The sequence below is a fragment of the Pleuronectes platessa genome, chromosome 15 (genome assembly GCF_947347685.1).
Source record: "Pleuronectes platessa chromosome 15, fPlePla1.1, whole genome shotgun sequence".
Lineage (NCBI taxonomy): Eukaryota > Metazoa > Chordata > Actinopteri > Pleuronectiformes > Pleuronectidae > Pleuronectes > Pleuronectes platessa.
In genome coordinates, this window is record NC_070640.1 from 20962581 (window position 1) to 20988847 (window position 26267).

General features: G+C 42.1%; 1 protein-coding gene across 5 annotated transcripts in view; it reads right to left on the minus strand.

Moving 5' to 3' along the window:
- Positions 1 to 26267, minus strand: part of dscama (Down syndrome cell adhesion molecule a) — a 61581-nt gene that overhangs the window by 28976 nt on the left and 6338 nt on the right. For all 5 annotated transcript variants that reach the window (XM_053441444.1, XM_053441446.1, XM_053441447.1 and 2 more), the window contains exons 2-5: positions 2481 to 2627; positions 1406 to 1684; positions 902 to 1177; positions 90 to 386 (exon numbers count right to left, since the gene is read on the minus strand). In XM_053441444.1, coding sequence (XP_053297419.1) covers positions 90 to 386; positions 902 to 1177; positions 1406 to 1684; positions 2481 to 2627 — 999 coding nt within the window. The remainder of the gene's footprint in view (positions 1 to 89; positions 387 to 901; positions 1178 to 1405; positions 1685 to 2480; positions 2628 to 26267) is intronic.

Here is a 26267-nt window from a genome sequence, read left to right on the forward strand (position 1 = left end):
CCAATTAAAAATGCGTCAAGTCCGAACAAATCAAGACATGTTGATGTGTATATGTGATGGTGTGCTGGAAGAGTTGATCTGACAAGCACCTCTTACGTTTATTCGCGCCTGGTAGGAAACTGTCCCGGCCGAGTTGTTGCAGATGCAGCGATACACCCCTCCGTTGGGCACCTGGGTCTGGCTGATGTTGAGGTGGCTGACTACGTGACCTTCGCCGTTGGTGTAGTGTGAGATGCGGTGGCGGCTGTCCCGTACGACAGGTTCGTCGTCCAGAGTCCATGTTATCCGTGGCTCCGGCGTGCCCTTCACAGTGCACGACAGCGACACAAACTCATTGATGTTGTAGACCTTCTCGCTGAATGAAGCCAGAATCTTGGGGGTGCCATCTGGTCGGTGGAAGGAGAGTCACATGACAATGGACATTTTATTACTATATAAATAAATAATACAAATGCATAACTGAAGCCTTAAAACAAAATCTAATCCTTTCAAATATCCAGTTTGATTTGCATTTTCATTGTAGTTCTTGTCTGTGGTATAAAAAGCAGAATCAGAGTATAAAGCAGATAAATACAGCTCCTTTCTCTGGCTCCACAGCATCATTGATTATCAATATTCTCCTTATCATGGTGTGGTCAATGGAGGCAGACACTGCAGCAACCCTAGCCCCTGTAACAGTATGCAAGCTTCTTTCACAAAATCTAATCAAAAAGGCTGGGCCTCTGCTGTACTGCAGCACTCAAAACAACATGTCTACCCTAGATGAGTGCAGGGACATGCAGACAAACAGTTTGCATTTAAACAAATTAAGGAGAAAATACATGCTAATTTAGTTACTTATCCATATTAAAACACTTGCACCACCCACATATCTTCTCTCAGAGACACTGTGAATTCTGACCTTCAAGTATGACTTGGACAAAGTCCTGGGCTGACATCTTGCCATGTCTGGCAAAACACTGATAGGCTCCTCCATCACTCTTGGCCATACCAGCCATAACCAGGTTCTCCCTGTTCTCGCCTGTCATGCGGACGCTGTTACTGGGGTAGATGAGCTCTCCATTACGGTACCAGGAGAGCTGGTATTCCTCGGAGCCGGTGACACCGCAGGACAGTGAAACTTGGCTTCCCACGCTGCCCTTCACCTTTCGCGGACTCACCACCACCTTCAGGGGCTCTGTGGGATACAAAGTTCATGACTGTTTTTGACAGAAAATTGCAAAAAAAAATTCTCACTTGTTTTACTAGTATTATTACAGGTATATGGTATTATAATTTGTGAAATTTGTTAAATATGCTACCTTAAGAAACTTAAAGATCTCAAGCAGTTGCTTTTCCCTGTATGGCATCATACCACTGATATAAACCATCCAAGATACCTTACCAACAACCCAATGGTACTGACCTTTTACCAGCAGCCTGCCAACCACCTCAGCATTGCCGTAGCTATTCCACACCTCACACACATACGTCCCTGTGTCACTGGAATGGGCTCTCTCTATCAGCAGGCCTGTCACACTCTGTCTGAAGCGTGTGTCAGGCTCCAGAGGCCGGTTGTCCTTTAGCCAGCGGTACTTGGGTGCGGGGTGACCAGATGCCTTGCAGGGTAACTCCACTCGATGAGATGCCATCACCTCACGACGCTCGAAGCTGTCCAGGATGTGGGGCGCTGAGTTGATGGGGTCTGTAAAGGTAGGGAATAAATAAAAGTTAATAGAGGTTTGATTTTTATTTTTGCTGATTAATTCTGACCAATTTCGAAACTCAAATCTTGATGCATATCATGAAAACACAGGGAGTTTAAAAATGGATAATTGAAAATTAGCGTATCCACTTTGTGGCCAAAGACTAGTATCTATTTTGGGCCTCTAATTTTGCTGAAATGTCTTGACTTGTGGTGCTGTGCATGGCAAAAGCACGAGATCCTATATTTCCAGTAGCAAGCTATGCCTTGTGAATTCCTTTCAAACGCCACACTCTAAGTCCAGGGCGACAAATGACAGTGCACAGCTGTTTTCACAGTTTAAGAAATATTCTTTATGACAAGTAAACTGAGCTTCATGTGTAAAATTGGTGGCGTGTCCCTTTAAAAGGTTTAAGGTAAGAGGGGGCATTCTCTGTGCTGGCACAATTCTGATGACCTTTATCACATGTCAGCCTCCCTTTAATTCATGTGTTTTTTCCTGTCACTGTCTATTCTACTCACATTATCTTGATCTTTTTTTTTACAAGCATGACTTTATTTCCATATGTTCCTCTGTTATTTTGCACTCACAATTGGAAACAAACCAAAACAACAGCTATACAAAAAAAAGTATAAATAGATGTGATTGCATATTATCTATTCAGATGAGTTTTGAAGCCAGAGATCAATGACTCCATTGTCTATATCAACTTGTTAACTTGTGTTGAGCCGTAGTATATTGCAAAGAACCTCAATAAACTACTTTATAATGCAGATATTTTGGCGTCACTCTTACCTGAGACAATGAGGCGGGCACTATTGCTCTGTCGGGTCTCTCCTGTGTATCGATGGCGTGTCATACATCTATAGTTGTACAGCCCATCTTCCATTTGCACATCCAGGATATACAGGGCTCCCGTGGACGTGATGAGAAACCGAGACACTGGAAATGAATAAATAAATCATGTTGAGTTACGACACATAATTGATTTAAAATGACAACTTTTGGCCAATGAGTACCTGAAGTGTCACCTTGCAGTGACCTGTAAGTATTGTCTCTGGTTAATCAGTACATTGTTGAACATTCTGTAGGAGCTATTTGTAGCTTGCAGACTGACAACAACACACAAACCCAGCAGACCCCCTTCCTAACAAAGTGCTGAACCCATCACCTCCTCATCTTTCATCGATCCCGACTGACTTCAGCTTTACTGTCTAGGCTTTCATAAAAATAAATAATAAAGAATAGTGTGAATATTCACAGCCGAATTGCAATGACTACAAACACCCTGAACCCAAAAGAACAGATGAAAATATGTTTGTGAAACATTGTGTGGAACACGTGACAAGAACAAACAAAGAACATCGTCTGATTTCATCACGGGACTTCTCACAAGCATTTTACAACAAACACCATTCAACAGTAACATGCTGCTGAGAATACAATGAAGTGCAAGTGTGTTTGTGTGTGTGTGTGTGTGTGTGTATGCTCATTTTTATGCACTGGAATCACTACCTTACACATTCTAAAAGAAGAAAATACAGAAAATCCAATATTGAAGTCTCTTAGCAAATATTTGCAAGTCAAGTGAGGTACGCAGCGCTGTGTGATTGTAGTCACCAAACATCTGCTGCAGCCCATTTAGCTCAGCACAGCTCTGAGGCGCTGTGACAAGGCGGTGTGTTGTGTAGCAGTGTAACACAGCTCGTTATCATGTAGCTCATCGCTCTCTTCTCTCTCGCTCCCTCCCTCTCTCTCTCTCGGGGGAACTCTCGCTCTCTCTCTCTCTTCTTCCTTCTCGCAGCTCCAGACTAAAGCACAGGCAGCCAGGGATCACAGAGCACTTTGATAAGGCACGGCTGCGCAGGTCGGCTGTGCTAATATCATGCTAATGTTATGCTAATTTGTGTGAACACATGGAAGCGGAGAGAGGTAGTCAGTGTTTATGAGGAGTGATGTGTGCTGTAGCTGGTGGCTGCCGGGGAATTTTCATGTCCCCTGATGATGGAGGAGCCAATCTGAGGTGGGGATCAAATGGGGCCACTGCAGGGTGGGGGATTCTGGCAATATTGGTAGATATCATAATGTGGACTTTATGGGCTGTTGAATTACTCTCATTTAGTCCTGTCACGACAGTTTAACACTGATTAAGACTGCTTGTAGGCCTGTTCACATTGAACGTTGAAATAATGGAAAGAGGCCTGAAAGTGAAGCCTAGAAATAGAAGAAAAAATCTCCCATACCTACAAAAAATATATATATTTTAGCAGAAAATGAGCTGAAACTTTTATATGTTTTGGAGGAAAAATAAACTTTGAGCTTCCTACAGACAGTTCACAGACAGTGGAAGGAGAGAATCACAGATGACTTCCAATTACAGATTACATTAATGGTGCAATGATAAAGAGGTGACTGAGAGGACAGAGGGAAATAAGGAGGAGGAGGAGAGGGAGGAGAGGGAGGAGAGGGAGGAATACACAGAGGAACATGTCGAGGATGCTATTGTGAGCAAGTGTTGACCTAGTTAGAAATGAGAGACCATGGATTTGATATCCTGAAGGGTTTTTTTCAGCTTGTGGTCGAGATGCTCTCATGTATGACAGACTACCGGTGGTAAAGGAGGGGGACAGGGGAGGTAGTCGACATCCAAACTGTACGTGTAAGACTGGATCGGAGAGAAAGGACACGATATGTAATCAAATCTGAATCGTACTGGTTTTGATTTACTTTCATGGAAAGGAACAGTTCCAAGAAAGCAGATATCAAAGGAAAGAGAAATGCAGACTGTCTCTCCTGTCTTTCCTTTCTCCTCCTTCTGTCTTTTTCCCCTTCTTTCCCTCTGAAAGTTGCCTGGCATGAAAGGTTGACAAGGCAGGCTTATGAATGAGCAGAGATTTCATTAGAGCAGACTGGCTGTCACTGTTACAATGGGCCAGGGCTGGGAGAGGGGAGTACGCCTGTGTTTTAAATGAGCGTTAAAACAGACACATACTCACATGTGTTTACATGTGGGTGTGTGTGGTTGTCTCATGTCTCCCAGTGAAATGAACTGGCTCAGGATCATTATTAATTTTCTTACTGAAGCATATGTTTGATACCTGAAGATATAAAAAATAACATGTTATTTGACACCACATCATAAATCATATGATGTGGTGTCAAATATCTACCTCTTTTTATCACAAGCCCTTCTCCTCACAATGGAGTTGGACTCCTCAACTTTTGGTATCTTCCCCTAAAAGTAAATTAGCACCTGGAGGCTATTTTCTATTCAGTATAAAACTTGGCGTCATCATTAAGTGTTTGAACATCTACTGTATGTCTTTACTACTGCTACTTCCTGACCTCGAGAAAATGTGTGCAGCTGCAAAGGAAATTCCTGGAAAGTCTAGAATGTTGAGCTTTTTTTTTACCTCTGAGGAATAGGGGAGTACAGTAATGAGTTCTAATTTTTGGAGAATCTGCACCTTACAGTTTCCAAACGCAGCAGGAAAATTTTGAAAATTGTTGGAAGAAAAAATGTATTCAGTGCATTTGAATATATTCCTGATTCCTCAATGAACAAAACATTGCACATAACTGTACGTATACTGAACTGTGTGCATGTCCTTGTAGCTGAGGGCATCAATATGTGTGCTCGTGCCTCTGCAGTTCTCTCGAATCCCATTGGCTTATGTGTCCATATATTAAAGTCTTGTGAACATAATATGTGTTTTGATGCATGTGTGTACGCAGCACACAGCTGCATGCACGGTCAATAATAACGATCGAAGGCGCTCCACTACGCTTTTCCCCGCTCCTCTGTGCTCCACCTACTGCATACTAACACCGTCTGAGAGACAGCCTCCACTGTTGTTGCAGTGTGCGCGTGTGTTTGTGAGAGAGAGAGAGAGAGAGAGAGAGAGAGAGAGAGAGAGAGAGAGAGAGCGTACTAGGCATATGAACATGTGTTTGTGTCCACACCTGGGTGAATTGTGTAAATTTCTGAAACTATGGCTTCACTTCACCCCAGGTGGCCTGCAGGCCTATCAGTCCTCCCCTCTTCCCTTCCTCTGTCCACCCAGCTGCTCTGGCACCAGCGATGCCACAAACACAAGCCCCTTTCTGTGGATCCTCTCTCAATAGGTTCAATTAATCCCCATATAAGCCACACTGAGCCTGCAACTGGACTCTTTGTTCATTCAAACTGGGAGGCTTTGCAGCTTTCCAGTGAAACCTAAATTAATTGTGAGACACAATATAAATATTGCTGTAGTTACATCTTTCAACTAGGACAGTTTGCACTGGTGTCATCACTGGACACACATGCAGGTTAACCTGTGATAAGGACTGAAAGGGAAGGCTGTCCGATAAGGTGGGACATAATGACACATGGTGACAAAGCTGAGCACGTTGGACTGTGCTTGCTGGGCGGCCATCTGCCCATCATGTTCAGCTGAAAGAGTTACCTTGGCTCCCTGAGTCATTCCAGTGTTTGATAATTGAGACGTGAGCACAAGAAATATGAAAATGGGAGGAGGGAGGGAGGGAGGGAGGGAGGGAGGGGGGATTTAGAGAGAGAGAGAGAAAAAAAGATCAAGAGGGAAAGAGCACTTCTGGGATACAACCACTCTCTGTCATCTAAAATGACTTACAAATTAGCTTACAGCGGTGCGCTCCCAGTGAAGGGGAAAAAAAGACACAACTTTCATATGCTAATTCAGATCATGCAGAGCAATTATCAAAAAAATGTCAGCTCGGTCTGACAGATCTGAACAGGAACCCAGCGCCTCTGTCTCTGCTGCTCGTCTGTTTTTCTCAGATTCAAGAAGCTTTAATAATTAATTATTCTGTATAGAGATTATCCATTGTACATACTGCAGGTGTGCATATACTTGGCACAATCTATATTATTCTATGATTTTGAACATCCTAACCTACACTCTGCAACTTCTTCTGACAAACGACTCCAACAGTCTGGATGCCACTTATGGGAAAACCCATGGTGTCAGCTAAACAATATCAATAAAAAAAACGCTTCCTCATCACTCTGCTGGCTGTGTCCCCATTGTACAACTGTCTTGGAGTGTATTAGTGAGTAGAGTGTGGTCCCTGGAGACAGCAGGGGCCCACAGTGTCACCGTAACCTTGCCCACAAAAGTCATGCAGCTTGACAAAACAAATAAATAAATAAAATAAAAAAATGTATAATCCAGGCCAAGGCTGCACACTAACAAAGCCATTAGCAATCTGCATCTAAAAATGTTCTCATGTGTGCAGTTAGATGAGTGTGCATGTGGTTTCCACTGAGTAGCTTTTGAAAATGTGGCTTAAGATGTTTTTTTACTTCAACCGAAAAATCGTTATACGAGTGAAAAATGTGTTGACATATTGTGTGTATATATACTGAGAGTAGATTTAGGCAAAGGTGATAGGCACAACAAAACTAATGGAGTTTCTTAAATACAGTTCATATGCAAAACATCATTTAACACAGCAACATTCAAAGCTACACTTTACAACGGTAAACAAATATAGAACATAAACACAAATCCACGAGACTGGTGGATGATGGATTGAGATGATTTGTTTATGCCATAGTAACAAAATGAGTGATTGCATCTTTCCATCCATGAAAAAACCCTGTCAATTTAATTCCTATGTCATAAAATGATAATTTAGAGAGCGCCGTCTTTTTAATAATCTAAAACTGCCACTGTCTTACTGCCATATGCGACACCATACTGTTTCTCACTATGAGAATGTCACACACTGTCTGGCGCCAGAATTGCCAGAGCAGTCTGTGAGTAATAACTAGTGTATGATGAGCCCAGGAGGGCCCGTGTTGTAATTAGGCCCGGTTAGAGTTATTGGCAGAGTGACTCCAGTTTGATCAGGCTAGGATAAGCATCTCTATAGAGAGGGAGATCCCACCAATTTAGAGCCCCTTTAATAAAAATAATTTGTCATTCTTACAGAAGGCACACTGACAGCTGCTGGGGGGTTGCCATGGCAACGTACTGGCCACCATTCTCTTAGCAAGCAATCCTCCCAGTGCTGTAAATGGCGGTGCGGTGGAAACATAAACATGCACGTACACCGTCCACTTAAGACATACAATAGTGCAGAAATTCTTCAGCTTAAATCTTAATAATCTCATAGTGATATTTTGGTTTAGAAAAAAATCTAAATACTGATTGCAAGGTACCTACCAAATAATTGTCATTGAAAATCTCCACATTTGAAATGTAATGTTGTTATTTTCCCTTTCAAACGCTGGAGTAAACATCTTAACTGTCTGTACATGCAGAGGTTCTTCTATGGAATGGTCTTGGTTTATTACCTGAATGTTTGTGTCTCCCATCAACAACCTCATCCAACACCCAGCCTGCCATAAATGACAAATACTGTCTTTATTAATACATTCAACATAACACGTACATGTAAAATATAACATACACATTTGCATGTTTATATGAACAGGGACAGTTGTTTGTCAGTGACTACTAAATCATTAATCAGCGACAGTTTTGACATTAAATTAATCATTGTATGCATTTATTTGGAACATATCATCTGCTTCTAGCTTTTCACTTGTAAGGAACCACTGCTTCTCTTTGACTTCAGTGAATATCTTGGCATCATTAAAAAAACTAAGACATTTGAAGATGTCCGGTAAGACTCTAGGCATTTAAAGATTGATCTCTACCCTTCAGAAAAGCTGCTACTGATCTAATCAAAAATGTTCTTCATAAGCACACAAATACAGGAATACAGGGAGAAACACACAAACTGAGCACCTGCCCTAATTTCTCGTCACACCTGGACAACAGAGTTGAAGCAGCATCTCCTGGGCTACCTACAGTATCTGAGAGCCGAGTCAGAGTAGGAGACTGTGCTTTTTATTTTTTTAATGCCGCTGCTAATCAGCAGCAGCATCCCTCTGCTCATTAACTAGACACATGCTAGCCTGAGGCTAACGGCCTCATATGTCAACCACAGATAAAGATGTCATCTTCTGCTTGACTGACTAGACCACTATTAAAACAAGATGCAAATAGACGTTGAACGATATTCAAATCAGGAGGCAACAGGGAGGCTTAAACCCTGAGGCGCTTGGCCTCACGGTTGCCCCACATTCCTCTGTCATGTTAGAAGAGATGTTAGATACTGTCTGTGTTCAGAGTGATGTTCCACAAGACATCTGAGATCTCCAACACAATGATTTGATCGTGGGCATGGCAGCCGTTCGTTTTGTAGTAATCTTGGGCAGTATTAGAAATGTATTGGTCAATTATTTGGGTGCTGACATGAATAAAGTGAGTGTGAGAGTTTTTTTTATATTTTAACTGAAAGACACCTGTCATCTATGTACCCAGTAAGAGAGCTATTGTAAGCATCATAAACTGCAGGCACACTAGCTGTGTGGACAGACCAATGAAACTATCTCATCAAACAGAAAATGAATCAAATAATGGACAGAGTGTGAATGGACTATATTTGTACACAGGATTCATCTAGCAGACACTATGTGTCTATTCTCCACCAGTCTGTTGTGATGAAGCACTTCCTCAATCAGACAAATGTTTGTACTAAGGAGAGAAATCACACATTGATCACACTAGCTTTCAATGCTTTGCCTGTGTGTTTCAATCAGTGGGTGGGTGTATGCGTGTGGCGTAATTAGCCAGTACTGGAGTTGAGCTATTAAACCCCTCGTGCTTGTGTGTTTACAATGCTATCATTGGCCCCTCTCTGGCCAACACTAAATGAGCCACTGTTGAGCCTCAGCTGTATAATCATGAATATTCATCTCTGTTGGTGAGAACCTGTGTGTGTGTGTGTGTGTGTGTGTGTGTGTGTGTGTGTGTGTGTGTGTGTGTGTGTGTGTGTGTGTGTGTGTGTGTGTACTGGCAGGCATTAAGGAAGCTATTACTATCTACTCAATCACAGTCACTGGATAATAAGTCAAGCTGACAACAATTCTACTTATCACCAAACCAAAACAAAACAGGCTTTGTTTTGGGATTGAGAAAGAGTTGAGCCTGTTTCCCTGCACCAGGTCAGGGTTATCCATACAGTGTTTTCTCACTGTTTTGTTTCCCCGTTCATTTACGCTTGATGAAAGCTTACAATTGAAGGAAAAACAAGGAACGGCTTGATTAACCCTGCAGAGAAATGTAACAAACAGTCTCTTCAACACCACAGACACTCACTTTAAATACTATCACAAGAGCTATTTCTGAATCAAAGTAATGAGGTTTTCATGTAAATGTGCACATCGCAACATGATTATTAATTACATCTACTAAGTGAGAACGAGATGAGCCTTCAAGCCCTCCACTAAACTGTGATAACCTGAGTGTAAAATAGTTACTCCCACAGTGCAATTCCCATGAGTCTCCATGGCACTGCATTCCTGCGTATGGACAAGGACTTAAACACAGTGCTCATTGGTGTTTCATGGTAATTTGCAGTGGTAAGTGAAGCAGGCGATGCTGCTGTGTGAGTAAAGCAGAGGGGGCAAGAGGAGGATTAGATAATCAAACAGTGTGCCACTTTAAATAATCTCTGGCTCCTCCGGGGGAGGTGAGACTTAAAGCTGGAGCCCTTCTGCTTTAATTGTCTGATTTTCCCGTCATTACTGTTGAGGGCCTCAGTAATTCAGGCTTATTAAATATTCAAGAGCCACACTGGGGAGGGGAGGGAAGGAGGGAGTGGTGAGAGAACTATGATGGTACAGAGAGGAGTGAGAGAAGGAGAATGGGAGGAAGTAGTGGCAAGAGGAGGCGCATGTGGTCACTGCTGGAAGACTGAAATATATTTTGAACTTTAAAACTGTGAAGAAGCCCTATAGACAAATACAAACTGAACTAAAGAACTGTTCCCATTTTGTGCTCATATATTGGCAAATTCACTTTTACAAAATGTATATATTGATTTGCCTGCCAAAGTTAAAATCAACCCTTCAAACTTACTTCCTCACATCAAACATAACTAATAGGTGGTGAAATTAAATCCCCCAGTAACTGTTGTAGAACAGTAAATCATAAAAAAATTATCTTGCATGTTTATGATCTTTCACTTTTTGCTACTTTCAAGAGTTAGAATTTCATGTCAAGTGATAGAAAAACTGAGCTTAAGGAACACTAAGATGTGTTGGTCTTAAACAGAACTATTTTATTCAAGGAGCATCAGTAAAATCTTAGCAGATTCTACTGCACTTCCTCGCCTTGCTGACTGGAGCTCTCCATGGTGCTGAACTGCGCCACAGCCATTAAAGAGAACAAGACCACTGGTTTTAGTGCAGCTACCACATAAAACAAATGTATATTTGATACATTAACACTTTATTAAAGGGAATATAAAGATAGAGATTTACTGTAGACTGTTAAAATGAAGTTGTTTCAAGAAACATCTTCTTCTGCTCTGTATTAGACTGATGATGATGATCTATTGAGGAAGCAAACGGTTCTTTCTCCAACTTGAACATGAAGAAATCCCCACAGGTTAAAACCGCTGCAACATGCTGTGTGAATGATAGTCTATAAAGGGAAAGACTAAAAACCACATTACAGTGATTATGTTGAAGGAACTGAAGAGACAAAGTGCTGCTCTCTAATGAGTCCCCCTGTCTGATCATGGCCCCGAGCTACAGCCTTCATCTACAATACTGTATAAACTACATGTTGACATGACATATAATCTGGTCTTCAGTCTGTAAAACTATATTTTCTATAAAAAGATGCTCAGAGTCTGCCAGTGGAGCTGAATGATTTTTCTTATCTACTGATACAATCTGCCATTAGCCTGATCTGCTAATGCGATGCTTTATTTCAAGGAAAATAGTCTATATTAGAAACAAATTAAATTATTAAATTTTTACTGAACAGTCAAGATTAACCCTGTGTTCAAACTTTTCTATTTTGATATGACACATACACAGGTTTACTGACTAATGGAAGAAGTAACCAAGATCTGTGAAAATAGTAATACTACAGTGTTAAAAATACAACACTCAAATGTTTCCATAGATTAAGGTAGATGCAAATTATGTTCATCATTAAGAAATGGACTTGAATTATTTTATTAATATTTGTTATGTTGGCAAAATGTCTCTGACAGTTCCTGTATTATCTTAAATTGTATTGGATTTTTATTCTTACTGACGGATAAATGTGAAAGCAGCATTTAATGTTTCGGCTTTCCAAGGTTGAGCAAATAAGTTATTTATGTGGGATGTGTTTGTTTTTTAAGTAAAATCTGAGAATGTAGTGGATGAGAAATATAATGTAAAAGAAAATTAAAATAGTAAATTAAAATAAAAGAACTTCAAAATTTAAATAATTACAGGACTTGAGTAAACACTAGTGAATTTTGATAAATACAAACCCAACTGACTCACTAATAGACAGAGTAAAATATTTTACACACTGTAATAATAATTAAGATCATAATAACAATACAATGTCCCTGCAAAACCTGCAATTATACTTTATATAAGTGAAACATCTGTATCTGTTGATTTACATACTAATCAAGATTAAAAACCTGTCCCTGCAAAAACAACCATTAAATATGAGGATGTGTTGAAGGCTCATAAATGTGTATACATGTTGGGGTAATTATGGGTGCTGATATAAACTGATAAACACTTGTTCTCCATTGGCACATAGGAAATACTGAGGCCTCGCTCTTCTCTCACCAGCACTGGCTTTGGACCAACTTCCATGTGAAGGTTTGAGAATCAATCAAAACAATCTCCTTTTACTAAGACCTACAATCATTTATAAGTCCAGCTTCATATTAAGGGTCGAGCTACACACATTTAAAGGACCTGCAATCTGACACACGTGTGCATTTTTACATGAACACTAAGATATGATGCATATTAGCTAAATATATATAGGTGAAACCTCTGAGTATACGTTCTGTGTTTGTTTCATTAATAAATATTTGTATAATTTAAAATGTATAATTGTTGTATGGAAACTGATTGAAAAAGAACCTTGGAATAACCTTAGGAAAATATAAAACCAGTCCTAACCATATTCAAACAATGACCAAATTTGTGACTTTGTTTAATCATCAACCAACACTGAGCTCATGTCGGTGGGAAGTCTTGACACTGTGACCCTCTTATCCCAGTTACATCTCCAGTGGTTAGAATGTCGACGCTTGTTTACTGGATGACTCCACCACCATGTAATCAAATCCTCACTGAAGCCTCCACTTTTCCTACAATGCCTCAAAAATCACAATGAGAAGATCTCGCTTCTTTTCCTTTATATCATTGCTTTTCCATTCCATCTCCCTACCCTCCCCTTCTTTGTTGCTGTCCATTCTGTCGCCTTGCTTTTCATCTCTTGCTTTTTTCCTTGGTGATTCCCTTCCCCTCCTCTCCCCATCCCCCTCTCCCCGCAGAGCATTAGCTTGCAGTGGTCAGGCCGCTTGACAGCTGCTCCACCTGAAGAATATCAATCAATGTTGCTGTGGAGACAGAAACAGGCTTTCCTCCTTTATTTTCTAGCCCTTCTTTCCCATCCATCGTCTCGGTCTCGCATGTGGCTGCTCGGGGGCTGAACACAATCCAATGTTTTTTATTTTTTTTTCATATATTTATATATTTAACAACTTGAACTGAGCTGATTCAGGAGCATGCTGTGGCCTCTTTTGCTGCTAATTTCTCTGAGGTGTGACTAATTGAGTTGCGGATGCGAGAACCCAAGATGTCTCAGACTATCACTCGAGACGAGCCAGGCAGACAGGCGTGGGACAGAAGTGTCTATTACTGCGAGCACATGACAGAGGAGTGAGCACTGTACAAATCAATCTGCTCAATATAGAACAACACTCAATATGCTATAATAGCCATGAAGCCCTGCTCATCCATGCAGAAAAAAGTCAGTGTTGAAATGCTTTTGGTATGTAACTGTTTTTTATGTTTTTTTGTATATAATTAGCATTTAACCCAGTAGCCTTCAATAAATAAACCCTATAAAGATAATTCATATTGTTCTGAAAACAGGTTGTGATTATATCACCTAGCAACAATTCCACCTGGAAAGCCGAATTATCAGGAGACCAATCAAGTTCCTCTGTCTAATTGCTACAATCTACCTTACCATGCAGCTCCCTCTCCCATTACATGGCTCCAGCCCTGCTGCTGCACATAACAGCGAGCAGTGAAATGGCTCCCCACAGACGCATCGTCAGTGGCACCGATGCCAGGCCCGCCAGCGGAGGGTTAAGTAAATATTGGGCGAAGCATCTGCTCTCAAAGTGCCATTGTCTGCCTGTGCTCCTGCCTGGTCCCAGTCTGGTATAAATCACACACAGCAATTAGTGCCACGCCGTCCCCCTGCCCTCGTTAAACAACCCTGCCTGCTGAGGAGGCCCATAAACACCAGACACCAGCCTGCATGGGTGGAGGAGAGAGGGATGGGATGGATGGATGGATGAATGGATAGATGGATGGATGGAAGGATGGATGGGTGGATGTGTGGACGAGTGTTCCATCTGCTATTTTACCGCTAACACTTAAATAGGAGTAAGTTTACCATAAGCCATGCCATAATTGACAGCTAACATGCTCACATGCTAACATGCTCACATGCTCTGATGTTTAGCATAATGTTTACCATGCTCCCCATCTTAGTTTAGTTTTTTATTAGTGTACAAAGTGTAGACAAGGCTGATGGGAATTCCTTCAGGTGCAGGTATTGGCTCATTTAATTGAAGCATTCGACAAATTCAAAGGTGGACCATGAGGATGTAACTGAGGTCCATAAGACCAGTGATTGACCTTGAAACACAGCAGTAACGACCTGAGTAACTTAAGAGTACAGAAAAAGCTGAAACCAAAAAGAGAAAAGGAAGGAGATCCAGCTCAAGGTGATTCCTCCATGTATTTTTCCCATGGCTATTTTATGTCCCCATGGTAAAATAATGGTCTAAATAATCAATAACAAAGATTATAATTAAAATATCTTGGCTGTGTGTACAACTGTTCTACACAAACCATTAACACAATTAGAAAAGAAAAGACTTGTTAGTCAGCTTGCCAGGTCACATGTTTTTAAAAACAGGGGAGGCCTTCTATTCTCATTTAACTTACACGAGTATAACAGCCTGCGCCAATGATCTAGTTTATGGTCTACTTTATGATGCAAGCCCTAAAAAGTCATAACCAATGATCACTGGGCTGATTTTTATCATTCATCAGCCAGTGATCTGAAATACCTAATTAAACCTTCAATGTAATTTAGCTGACAACAGCTGATGAAAGGACAAAAACAGCGGCTGGTGAGAGGAGAAATAGCCATCAGCACCCCTATTACCATATTGCTCTAAATTACCACAATCACAGGGGGAGCATTTAACATGCCACCACCCAGTGGAAAAAAAGGGTCCCACAAATAATCAGAATGATTGTAAGTGATTTACATTCTGCTCTCTTTGTGATTGTGCTACCAGTTGCTGTTGTGTCCAGGGTAATTAGGAGATAATGAGAGTGTTATTGGGCAATGGGCACATTTACAGAAGGAGAGAGGGAGACAGACAGGGAGGGCGCTCGGGTGCTCAATGACTTGTCAAAGGGACGATGCTGCATGGGCTGACTCCACCACCATGACCACCTGACTGCCACTGACTCATGAGAAGGTAGAGGATAGGGGGATGAAGTGGATGAAGGAGATGTAGGGGATGGAGGAACTGACATGGAGGAGGGGGATGTGGAAGTATGGCTCCAGCAGAATGGGAGTGCTGGTTAGCAGTGGTGCTCCTGGAGCATAAAATATACGAGGAAAAAAATTTCATTGAGGGAGCACTTGCTTAGATTTCCTTTTTTTTTATGTCTTTGTACCCTCCTGCTATTCCTCATTTCTTTTCTTAAGGCTTGCCTCTTCTGCTCTGTGCCTGTGCAGAAAATACTTGTAGACAGGACGACAATTGTGCAGCAGCAATCCTTCTGAAATACGCCTCCCTCCAATTCCCCTTCTCTCCTTCTCTCCCAGACTGATTCTCCTGTTAAGGTGCATTGTGAGAGACAGATAGAAAGACAGGGGGGGGGGGAGGTGAGCTGGTTACTGTGGCAACCAGGAGAGTGACTCTTAGGCAATGGCATATGCAGAGGGAGGGATAAGGAGAAGGAGAGAGAGAGAGAGAGAGAGAGAGAGAGAGAGAGAGAGAGAGTGCTGATGAAGGGATGTAAAGGGAGGGTGGAGTAGAGTTGGTGTTGGGGGGCTGGAGGAGGTAGAGTGCAGGAGGCAGATCAGAGGGAGGTGTCAGTGGGTTACTGCGCACACAGAGATTCACCCTCTATTTCTACCGTGGCAGAAGAAAGGGAGGCAGAAACAAAAGGAGCTGTCTTTTGAATGGTTGCTGGATTGGACTGTCAGCGCTTCCTCCTAACAACCTCACTTAACTGGCTGCTGCTCCCACTCCCAGACAGTTCCTTACTCAGTTCCTCTCTCTCTCTCTCTCTCTCTCTCTCTCTCTCTCTCTCTCTCTCTCTCTCTCTCTCTCTCTCTCTCTCTCTCTCTCTCTCTCTCTCTCTCTCTCTCTCTCTCTCTCTCTCTCTCTCTCTCTCTCTCTCTCTCTCTCTCGAACGTCCTTGAGTCATTCTAAGATAAAATTCTACCACTATTAAATATCCAACTGCTGGATTGGAGCGTTTTTCCCCACATTAGCATCAATAAATCTCAAATTTTATCCAACCAGCAGGCCAAAACTCAAAGATAATCACTAATCTACAAACATATAACTAAAAGGACTTTGATAAACACGTCATGTTGTTTCATTTGGACTAAACAAAGCGATTGGCTGGTGCTCTTGTCTTTCACTAACCAACCTGCCAGCCGACATCGTGATGAGCCACGGAAAAGTCGGCTTCTATAGTTGTCTGGCATTGTCGTGTTATCTTTGACAAGATGACCAATGAGAGCGGGTGGTATGTATTGATTGCATTTTTTCAAAGTGTAGCCTTGCTAACTTTTCCAGGATAAGCTTTTCTCCACTTGCTACTACTACATTCAGAAGCAGTATGTATTTGGTAAAGTCCTATTGTGGACACAGTGGCTGCAGTTCAACTCATGTTTAATTTGTGAAACTATGCAATACTTTTACTTAACAGCAGCCACTTTAGCCACAACTACCAAATGAGGGATAATAATTATTATTTAAACATGGTGTAACAATAGCACAAGTAAATTACTTAACATTAGCTAATAGGTCCGAGCAGAATGGGTAAAACTGCAGCAGCATGACCCATATGCACGTTCTAGACTGCATGTTATTGCTAATGAATCAACTATTCATTTTTATTCGAAATAATTGATTAATTCTCTGTAACTGACTAACAGTTGGAGCTACTTTCAACGATCTGTCTGAATCTTGCCATGCCTCCATGTTAGACAACTAGATGATTACAGATTACAGCTATCACAGATTATTACATTTGTCCCATTACTCAATACAAACTTGGCCCTTTGCTTAGAAGAGGTCAATTGACCTTTAAACTCTTTCCAGAGGCGTTATGACTTTCCAAGCCTGTTGTGAGGACAAGAGGAGGATGATAGTGAATAGCCTCTGACCTTATGACAGGAGCCCACAGAGAAACAGACTGCCAGAGACAAACAGAGCCATGGGGTGGGTGTAATGAATATGCGGCCTCCTATGGTGGGGATGACCTTATAAACAACAACAAACTGTCACTATGGCCAGGCCTGCTGGGAGCTGCCCTATGTGCAAGGGCAAATGGCCTGGAATCCACTGGACAGGATTGCCAAAGCTCACAGAAGAGACTCTTATTAGACATTATAACACAGGACTCTTAGACTGCTGGGGTTTTAACAATCAGTCAGCCTCAATCTGGACTGAAATATTTAAATCCATTCATCAATCAGCTGACATGACCGCATCAGTCATTTTTGCACCCGACGTGAAAGGTATTTGTTGTATTTACCCAGATAGATCATCAAAAGTCTCATCGATGCTGCGGTGGTAAACGTGCTCCCGCTATGTCGTGTAACGCTAAGTGACTGCTTTTATTATACAAGACAAGCTACACCTGCGATCGCTGTGATCTCAGCAAGGCGTTCGGAATCAAACAGCAGAGGAGAGGCATCCTCATGTTTCAAGGGGGACTTTTATGTCACTATAAGGGAGACGGGGAAGAGCAGCGGTGGAGGGTTAGGAGTCAGAGCGAAGACATATGGCATCTTGAATTTTGGGCAATGAGATCTGACAGGTTAACTGAACATTTGGCGGGGGGGTAGCGAGTGGTAGGGGTGCGTGGGGAAGAAAAAGGGTAGAGGGGAGGTGGGGAAGAAGAGGTGGAGGAGTTGCGTGTGGGTGTTGGCATGTGCGTGTGTGTGTGTTTTGGCTGAGAGGGGTAGGTGGGTAAGGTTGCTAAACACTCCCATCTGTTCATATCCCGAGGCGCTACTCGGGCAGTTAGCTACAGTCTTATGCAGATGAGGTGTGGCTGTGCCAGCTCCCTCCACTTAAAGCGGATATATTATTCAAATATATTTGAATAATAGGAATGACTGGATGGGGAAACAAGCAGGGTCAAGCTGCTTTCTGGGGACTGTTTGCTTTTTACCATTAAATGATCACAGCTTCTTCAGGCTGTGTGAGTGCCCTAACTATGTCCTCATTATGGTTTGCCTTCCTCTGGGCCCCAAGCACCGTCCCAAGAGAGAGATGTGCCAAACAGGGGTCCTCTATGCGCACTGACATACATTATTTTAGCTATTAGGATATTGTGAGATGCTAAGCTATACTCATAATGTCACTGTAATAGAAGTAAATGCTACCTTACAACGGGCAATTTAAGTGTGGTTAATAAAAAGTATGTAAAACCGGCCTATAAAACCCTACATTATAATAAACCTGCAATAAAAATAATTTACATATATCATTCTAAACAGTCTGCTCCAAGACAATTAACAGAATTGGATAATAAAGTCCTTGAAAGATTTCTTAGCATCATAAACCCCGACTCCAACCCACACCGCTGACTGAAAAGGGGGTTTTAAGGGGTAATTGGGCGAGTTCTTTGCATCCCCCACATCCTTGTTCTTAGACACAGTCATGTCATGTGGGTGCTACCCCTACGTGATCACATAGTCAAATGAGGATAAGGAGCTTTTGATGGAATGAGGGGGATAGGAGGGGAGGGAGAAAAATAAACGGCTGAAGAAGTGGAAGGAAAGCAAAGCCCGGACTGATTTGAATCTGGTAAACTGTCAGAGAGAGGGATTAACCCACCAAATCCCCGGCGAAAATAGAGGCCCAAGTTATTTACTAGCCTTACAACCAGCTGCAAACCATCTGTACTTAATTGTAAGACACAAACTTTATGAAGATCAACTGGGGATTTGACCACAAAGCCTCTTACGCCACTGAATTGGTGTCCCTGCTTCGAGGGAGAGTATGGGAGGGTGCTCGAGACATGTCACATGTGCTTTGGAGGACATGGACTCCACTGCTCTCTCTCTAGTCTCGCCACATCCCGACAAATACATAGACAAACCTTGTGTATTAGAGCAGGGGGTGGAGAACAAGGGCAGAGAATTAAGACGCGATTAACCAAGCATGTGTTCCTACAGTTCTGTATAAAATGACGCTGTCTATACAAGTTACAACACGCACAAACTTACAAACACGCGACTGGCCATTAGGGTTCAAAACATTTAATTGGCTCGAGCGCAGAAGCCTTTTAACATGAGGCCAGTCATTGGTTCCCAATTAGGCATGTAAGTGGCCGGGTGACCTAGACTTAACCAAGGAAATCAGCATAAGAGAGACAATACACTGACCACGAGATTTAAGCCCAGTACAAAACCTGCATGTGGCATTGTTTAATGTAGGTCGTTGTGTTGTTCTTGGCAGCCATCTGAAGACAGGAGATAAGAGGTCCTGTCCAAGCCATTGAATGGCAGGTAGCCAGCGTAATCCTATTTAACGAGATCTGGGCTGAATCTGGGATGGGGCGTGTTGGTGGGGTCACACAAGGAGCCCAACGGGGTCAGGCTGTGGCTTTGTGAGTGGTTTGGTCCTAAATATTGTCTGTCTTAAAAAGAATGCGCACTTCACCGCCTGTGTTTGTCCTGAAACTGATACATAAATGCATGTTAAGTGCCTGAGCAGTATAATCCCAGCAATGTGTGAATTAATATGAAAAAAAGGGATTTACAATTTTCTGAAGGGTGATAATGATCAAATAAGGATTCAAGGCTTTTCGCCACGGTGGCCTCACTTCTAGGAAACTCACAGACGAGTTACCCAAGAATATTGTGTGATCTAAGCTGCTGGCCGCTTTAACTCATTTATTTTCTTCCACTGCGCTAATTCCTCCCATCTCCATATGTTAAGGGGGGAAGAGGGAGGGGGGAGTGCGTGTGGGCAAGTGTGTACGGGCAGGGGTGAAGGGGAGGGGGTGTCAGGGATTAGACCATCCTGTCTGGACATACGCCTTGTGTAATCATGCTGGGGCGGCTGGTCATTGTGCATCTCTGTCCAGTATGGTACTGTTGTGCTCAGGATTCTGTGTCGTAACCTCAATAACAAACAAAAAGTAGAAAAGCATCAAAGTATTCTGCCCTGCAGCTACACACTGAAATTGATATTACCAACCAAAGAACCAGTGATGTGATCTGTGTAAAAAGTCTAAAAATTAAATTGCGTTGCATGAAATTTCTTGTGTATCACACAAAATGCCTTATTTCTTGAACATGGCCATAGCTTTAAACTATACCATCAATGTAAATCACAAATGAAATGAGATAGACTCAGTAAGACATTCACCAAAATTCATAAACTGTCTACTTAAAATCAATTCCAGTCCGATGAGAAGATTAATGCATGGAGAGCCTGTAGCGTTGTCAGGGACCCTGTCCTCCACTCCGCCTCACATCCTAACTTGCAATAAACCTCCCCCCCACCCCACTCCCCCACCCTATACTCTTCCACCTCTCTTCATTAGCAGGTATAATCCCCGATGGCCCATCTGCCAAAGCCACAAAAGACACACAGAGCAAACAAGGCACGGGAGAAGCTGGCCATTACAGGGTCTCTTTGAATGGGCCGACCTATCACTTACATGGACAGTATGTTTGCTCAGGCCCCTACAATGGCACCGGTATTTTTTACACAGATAAGGAACTATTTGAACTCCGGGAGAATGAGGCTGATGAGTGGTGCACCTGCTTGTATGTGTGTGCGCGTGTGTGTGAGCAGCTGGGAGGGCTTCCTGAGATAGATGCCCTCACCTCCTTTAGAAAAAAAAAATACAGACTTGACACCAACAAGAATGAAATTTCTGTTAAAATTTAAATTGGATCACACCTCTCTCCATTTATCAAGTTTCCCCCAAACAAACTGACTGATTCAACCTAGACATCACTGTGTCCTGTTACTCTGTCTGAAGAGCATCACCACATTAATAATGCATCACTTCACTAAATGTTCTTAATGTGAAATAGGCCTTGGTTAGGAATCCAAAAATAATACTGTTTTCAGACCAGCTCAGCTTTTCAGTGTGTACTGAGAACCAGCACTGTTCCAACAACTCAAAGTGGCTGACACAAAATGGCTGCCTTGGACTGAAAGAGGCAGTAAGAGAGAGCAGCAGCAGCAGCAGCAGCAGCAGCAGCCCAGACGTAGCAAATCTTTTACTGGTCTCCCTCTGCTTCTTCACGCTTACTGAGAAAAGATTAGCAAATCACCAGCAAACCACCACTTGATTGCACCCCCCCATAAGACTTCCACAATATCACCATCACAGCAAGACATTTGGGGGGGTGGCAGTGCGACCCCCAGGCCGCCCAACCAGGATTACATTGTGGAAATGTAATCCTGGTTTAGGGGGGGGGGGGGGGGGGGGGGGGGCTGAAGGGATCAAGGCACTAGAAGACACAATGTAATCAGAAAGAATGTCTACACCGCAAGAGTCAGACCATGAGATAAACCCACATAGAGATTTATCCACGATATCAATTAGAACATATGCTCAGACACATTAAATGGCAAATGACACACTGATGTTGGTCAATGAGGGCAACACACACTTAACATTTACCTAATTTTCTACAAAAATGCATACACTTTTATTGTAGCAGGTTTTTTATTTTTCTTTGTAAATAGGAAAATGAAAGAGTTATTTTAAGATTTACTTCATGGTTGCAAAAATGTCAAATTCAATTTAATTTCATAATGCATTCCGTACTGACACACAGTACATGCTTATAATACATTTATGCTCACAAGTGTAGGAGGGTGCTAAACTCCACAAAGCTGATGCAGTGAGGAGATGTGTGTGTGTGTGTGTGTGTGTGTGTGTGTGTGTGTGTGTGTGTGTGTGTGACTAAATATCTGCACATGGTCACACGATCGCATCTCCATTTTGGGTCCTGGGACACACAAACATAAACGCACTATAACTTTAAACATAGCTATCGCGGACGACGAGGTGACATCTTCAGAAAAAAAGAAAACAAATCAAGCTGAAGTGGAAAAAAAGACTGGCAAACATACAGTGAGCTTAATAGCTGCTGAGAGAGCGGAGCTTATCTTCCCACCACAGCTAATATGAGCTTCTCAATTAGATGAAAGGCTCTCTCTCTCTCTTTCTCTAATTTTTTGTTCTATTTCTCCAGGCAATTTATTTAGGGTGGGGAGGAAAAAAAAGGAAAAGGAGCAGAGCCTGAGCAAACCGTATTGGCCAAACGCATGACGAGTCATAGCTAGATCCAGCCAATCAGGAGGAGCTGACGGCGTAAACTCAGGCCCTCAGCAACAACATGACTATTTACTGTATGCAAGAGAAGAATGTCTTTGCGATTCATCACTGCTCGTCTTAAAATTCACACCCGCCATAACATTACATTTAAATATAAATACACATGAATGCATCAGATTTGTTTCATTTTAATATAATATTTTTCACTCTTATTATCAATAAGTTTGAGACAAAGCCATGTAAAAACAAAAGATCTCAAATGTATATGAAAGATCAGCAGCATCTAACATGCTAATTGAACATGTTTCCTTTTACTTTTAGCAGGCAGGGATATTTTTATACAGTTTATTCTGTATTGTGCTTCATAGATTAACCTGATTATGCAAAGGCCCCTTCATGCATTCATCAATTTCATGTCTTTGTCCCTCAGTATTGTATCTCTCTATATCTGTCAAGTGGAACTAAAGGATTAAGCGAGCATTTCTTAAAAAAAAAAAAAGATCCTCACTTTAAACAAAATGGTTCTATAAATATTTTTTTAGGACTGAGAGTTAAATTCTTCTAAGCAATTCAGTTCAAATGAATACACATATCTTCAACGGAATCCTGAATAATCGTTTATTTGTAAATTCTTTCATTTAAATAATAGGGGAAATCTATGTTATCCCCAGAATAAATGTTCCTAAAATAAATGTAAATCCAACTGTTGTAGATTTCACGTTATTAAATGATAAAAATTATGATTTTACAAATTGCAAGACATTGTCAACATTGTTTTTTGTCACATTAAATATAAATCAATTAGATTAATCCTCCATCTAAGAAAAAAAAGGCATCTGTACAGAAACATATTTATGTCTTAAAAATGCAAGAATCTCCTCTTGATAATTGTAAAATATTTTAGTACAACACTTTTATGTTTTCTAATATCCAATTGAAATTAAGCTTTCAGCTACAGTCAGTGAAAAAATAGTTAAATCAAAATGGGGGGAGGGGGGGCAGTGTGGGGGGGGGGGGTCGCCTTGAATAAACACATGAAGTGTCTTGCTCCAGTCTTCTCAGACCTTCTGTACCAACCTGACTCTTAATCATCCTTCCTCACCATCTGCTCCTCCACTCCTCGATCAAGAGTCAAGGTTACACATCACAGCTTGAAAAAACACTGCTGCAAGAGCGAGGCGAAACATGACAGGGCACCTGGACCAAAAATGGCTGAGGTGTGTGTGTGTGTGGGGGGGGGGAAACTATTCCCAGAGTACCCTCTGCGTGCAGCGTGCATTATATGCAGTACTAAAGGATATCACTGCCTCATAGCTGCCTGAGACGTCCATCTATCAAGGTGATTCCTCATGGTGGCTTGTTTTAAACATACCTTTCCACAGGTCACCTTTCTACAGGCACCAGCTCCCAACTGAATTAATTCACTTCATTATTCGTAGTTTTGATTAGCATCATAGGAGGACAGAGGGGGAGCCTGTTGGTATAATCTTCTAACGACTTGTGGGACAGATAAGGTCGATAGCTCTGTCTTTGGGTATTCATTTGTTTATGCCTTATATAAATAATTCCTGTATTGTATTTGACCAACCTTTTTTTTTTATTTAAAGTGATTAATCTCTGAACAATGCGACACCAGCACAAGACACATTTTAGGCCTGTCCACCTTATGCACTTTAGCAACCATGAATTATTGAATTATTGAAACGCTCAAACGCCTGTGCAGAGGAAATGAGATGCTGTAAACAATCACACGTCAGTTAGTCGGGACGATGTGGTGATGTCCAGTGACGTTTAATTTCTCGCTTGTCCCTTATTATAAGAATCATCACGGGGATGTGAAACTGAAGGCCTGTGTACTTCATGAGTCTGCATCAAAGCTCAAATCTTTCTTTCTTTATTTTTCTTTTGCTCACTCCCTTGCTGTAAATCATGGTGCAGACAGGGACAGAAAGACAGAGAGAGAGAGAGAGAGAGAGAGAGAGAGAGAGAGAGAGAGAGAGAGAGAGAGAGAGAGAGGGTTATAGAGAAGGAGGGAGGCTGTGAGTGGCATGCATGGACAGCCCCTCTGTCTCTCAAAGACACTGCAGCAGCTGCGTGCACGCGATAAGAGCAACCATTCACAGCCAGTCCCCTTTTTCCTCCTCCTACACACCAGCACACACTAATACACTTTTCTCCTCTGGCTCTCTGTCTCTCACACCGCACACGCACACACACAAACTTAATTTATATGCACATCAACATTTCTCCAGGTTCCTCCAAAGACCCATTCCAAACAGCCTTTGTCAAAAGTAATTCCTGCAAATCATTTTGTTTTTGTCGCTTTAGTTTTTTTTCTCGGAAGTAAATTTCAGCAGGGTTAACCGTGGATGAGATGAAGAGGTTTGTTTGGGGGGGGGGGGGGGGGGGGGGGGGGGTCACCTTTCTTTTTTTTAATCGCCAACACTGACTGACCCTCCTCTAGCTACCCTGTCCACTGCTTTTTTCCATCCAGCTATCTATGATAATCTTATATACGAATGACGATTGGTTAAATACCTGAAAATCGCTGCCCCTTAACGACAAATTACTGTCACTGTGCTGCACACACGGCTCTGTCATCCCTGTGTAATGTGCTGTGGAATTGGCTCCGATGTTCATCATCTCTGCACCAAAATTGCAACTTGCATTATGTCACCTTGCGTTCAAGGGGATTTTAGGCCTGAATGCATCACCCGTGTCATGTTGCCTCCTCCAACCCCAGACGGGGAGAACATCTCTGCGTATGAATATCCTCTGAACAAACACACCAGCTCAAATACACATAACCTGCCCCAGTGCAGCCCTCTTAGTGGTTCAATACACAGCGCTCAGCTTTACATACAGCTGCAGCTTCAGCCTCTTTATCAAAAGAAGCATTCAACATGCATCCACCTACACAATTTATCTTTCTTTATATGTGACCTGGTAAAACATGGGCCTGTCAGTGCCACCTATGCCAATCACTGTGATCCACTGATAACATCCAGCCTCAAATCTATACAGTCCATAGAATGTCTAAGTGCTAATTAATTGGTGGCTCCTTCCACGATTAGCTCATGTTGCGCTTATAGCTAATCTGTATTTTGGCAGGGAGCCAATCATGACCTGGCTTCTGTCCAGGTCTGGGTGTCACGGAGGCAGTAGCCATGAGCTAGCACAGCACGGCACAGCACGGCACAGCCCTGGATAAGATGTGTCAAACTCCAGCGGCACAAAGAAGACCTCACTGTTTATCAAAGATTAAGCAGTGTTTAGTATCTCTCCCCCAACCCTCTCTGCCTCCCCCCTCCACCTCCTGCCTGCACTCAAATATACACACATGCACACACACACCACCACCTCCAGCTCCCACCCTAATTGTTCCCAGCCCCGAGAGTTTAATAAAGAACAAATTGCGGTTATTGGTGAGCAAACAGCACAGTACGGAGGAGGGAGTGCGATCATTGCAGTGTCGGTGCAGTAAAGGGAGAGAAAGGGCATCACCCAATTTAATTAATATCTCCGTCAGTCTCAGGCTAAGACTGGAGCGAGCTATGTGGAGAGGGATGTAGTAAGCACACACACACACACACACATTTTAATCTATAGGTGATGTTTCACTGTACTGCACAGTTGTAACATCTTTGTAAAATATTGAAAAGTGCGATATATAGCTGCATCATGTTTTGTACCTGTTATGCTGTAATAAATCACTCATAACATTGCTATACAGCAGAACACGACTGAAACAGATATTACTACAGCTGTTTGGATTTGATGTTTCTGTATTTTTGTTACGTACAGGTGAATTTAATAACAGTAATATTACAGCTGGCTATATAATCTTACATTATAAT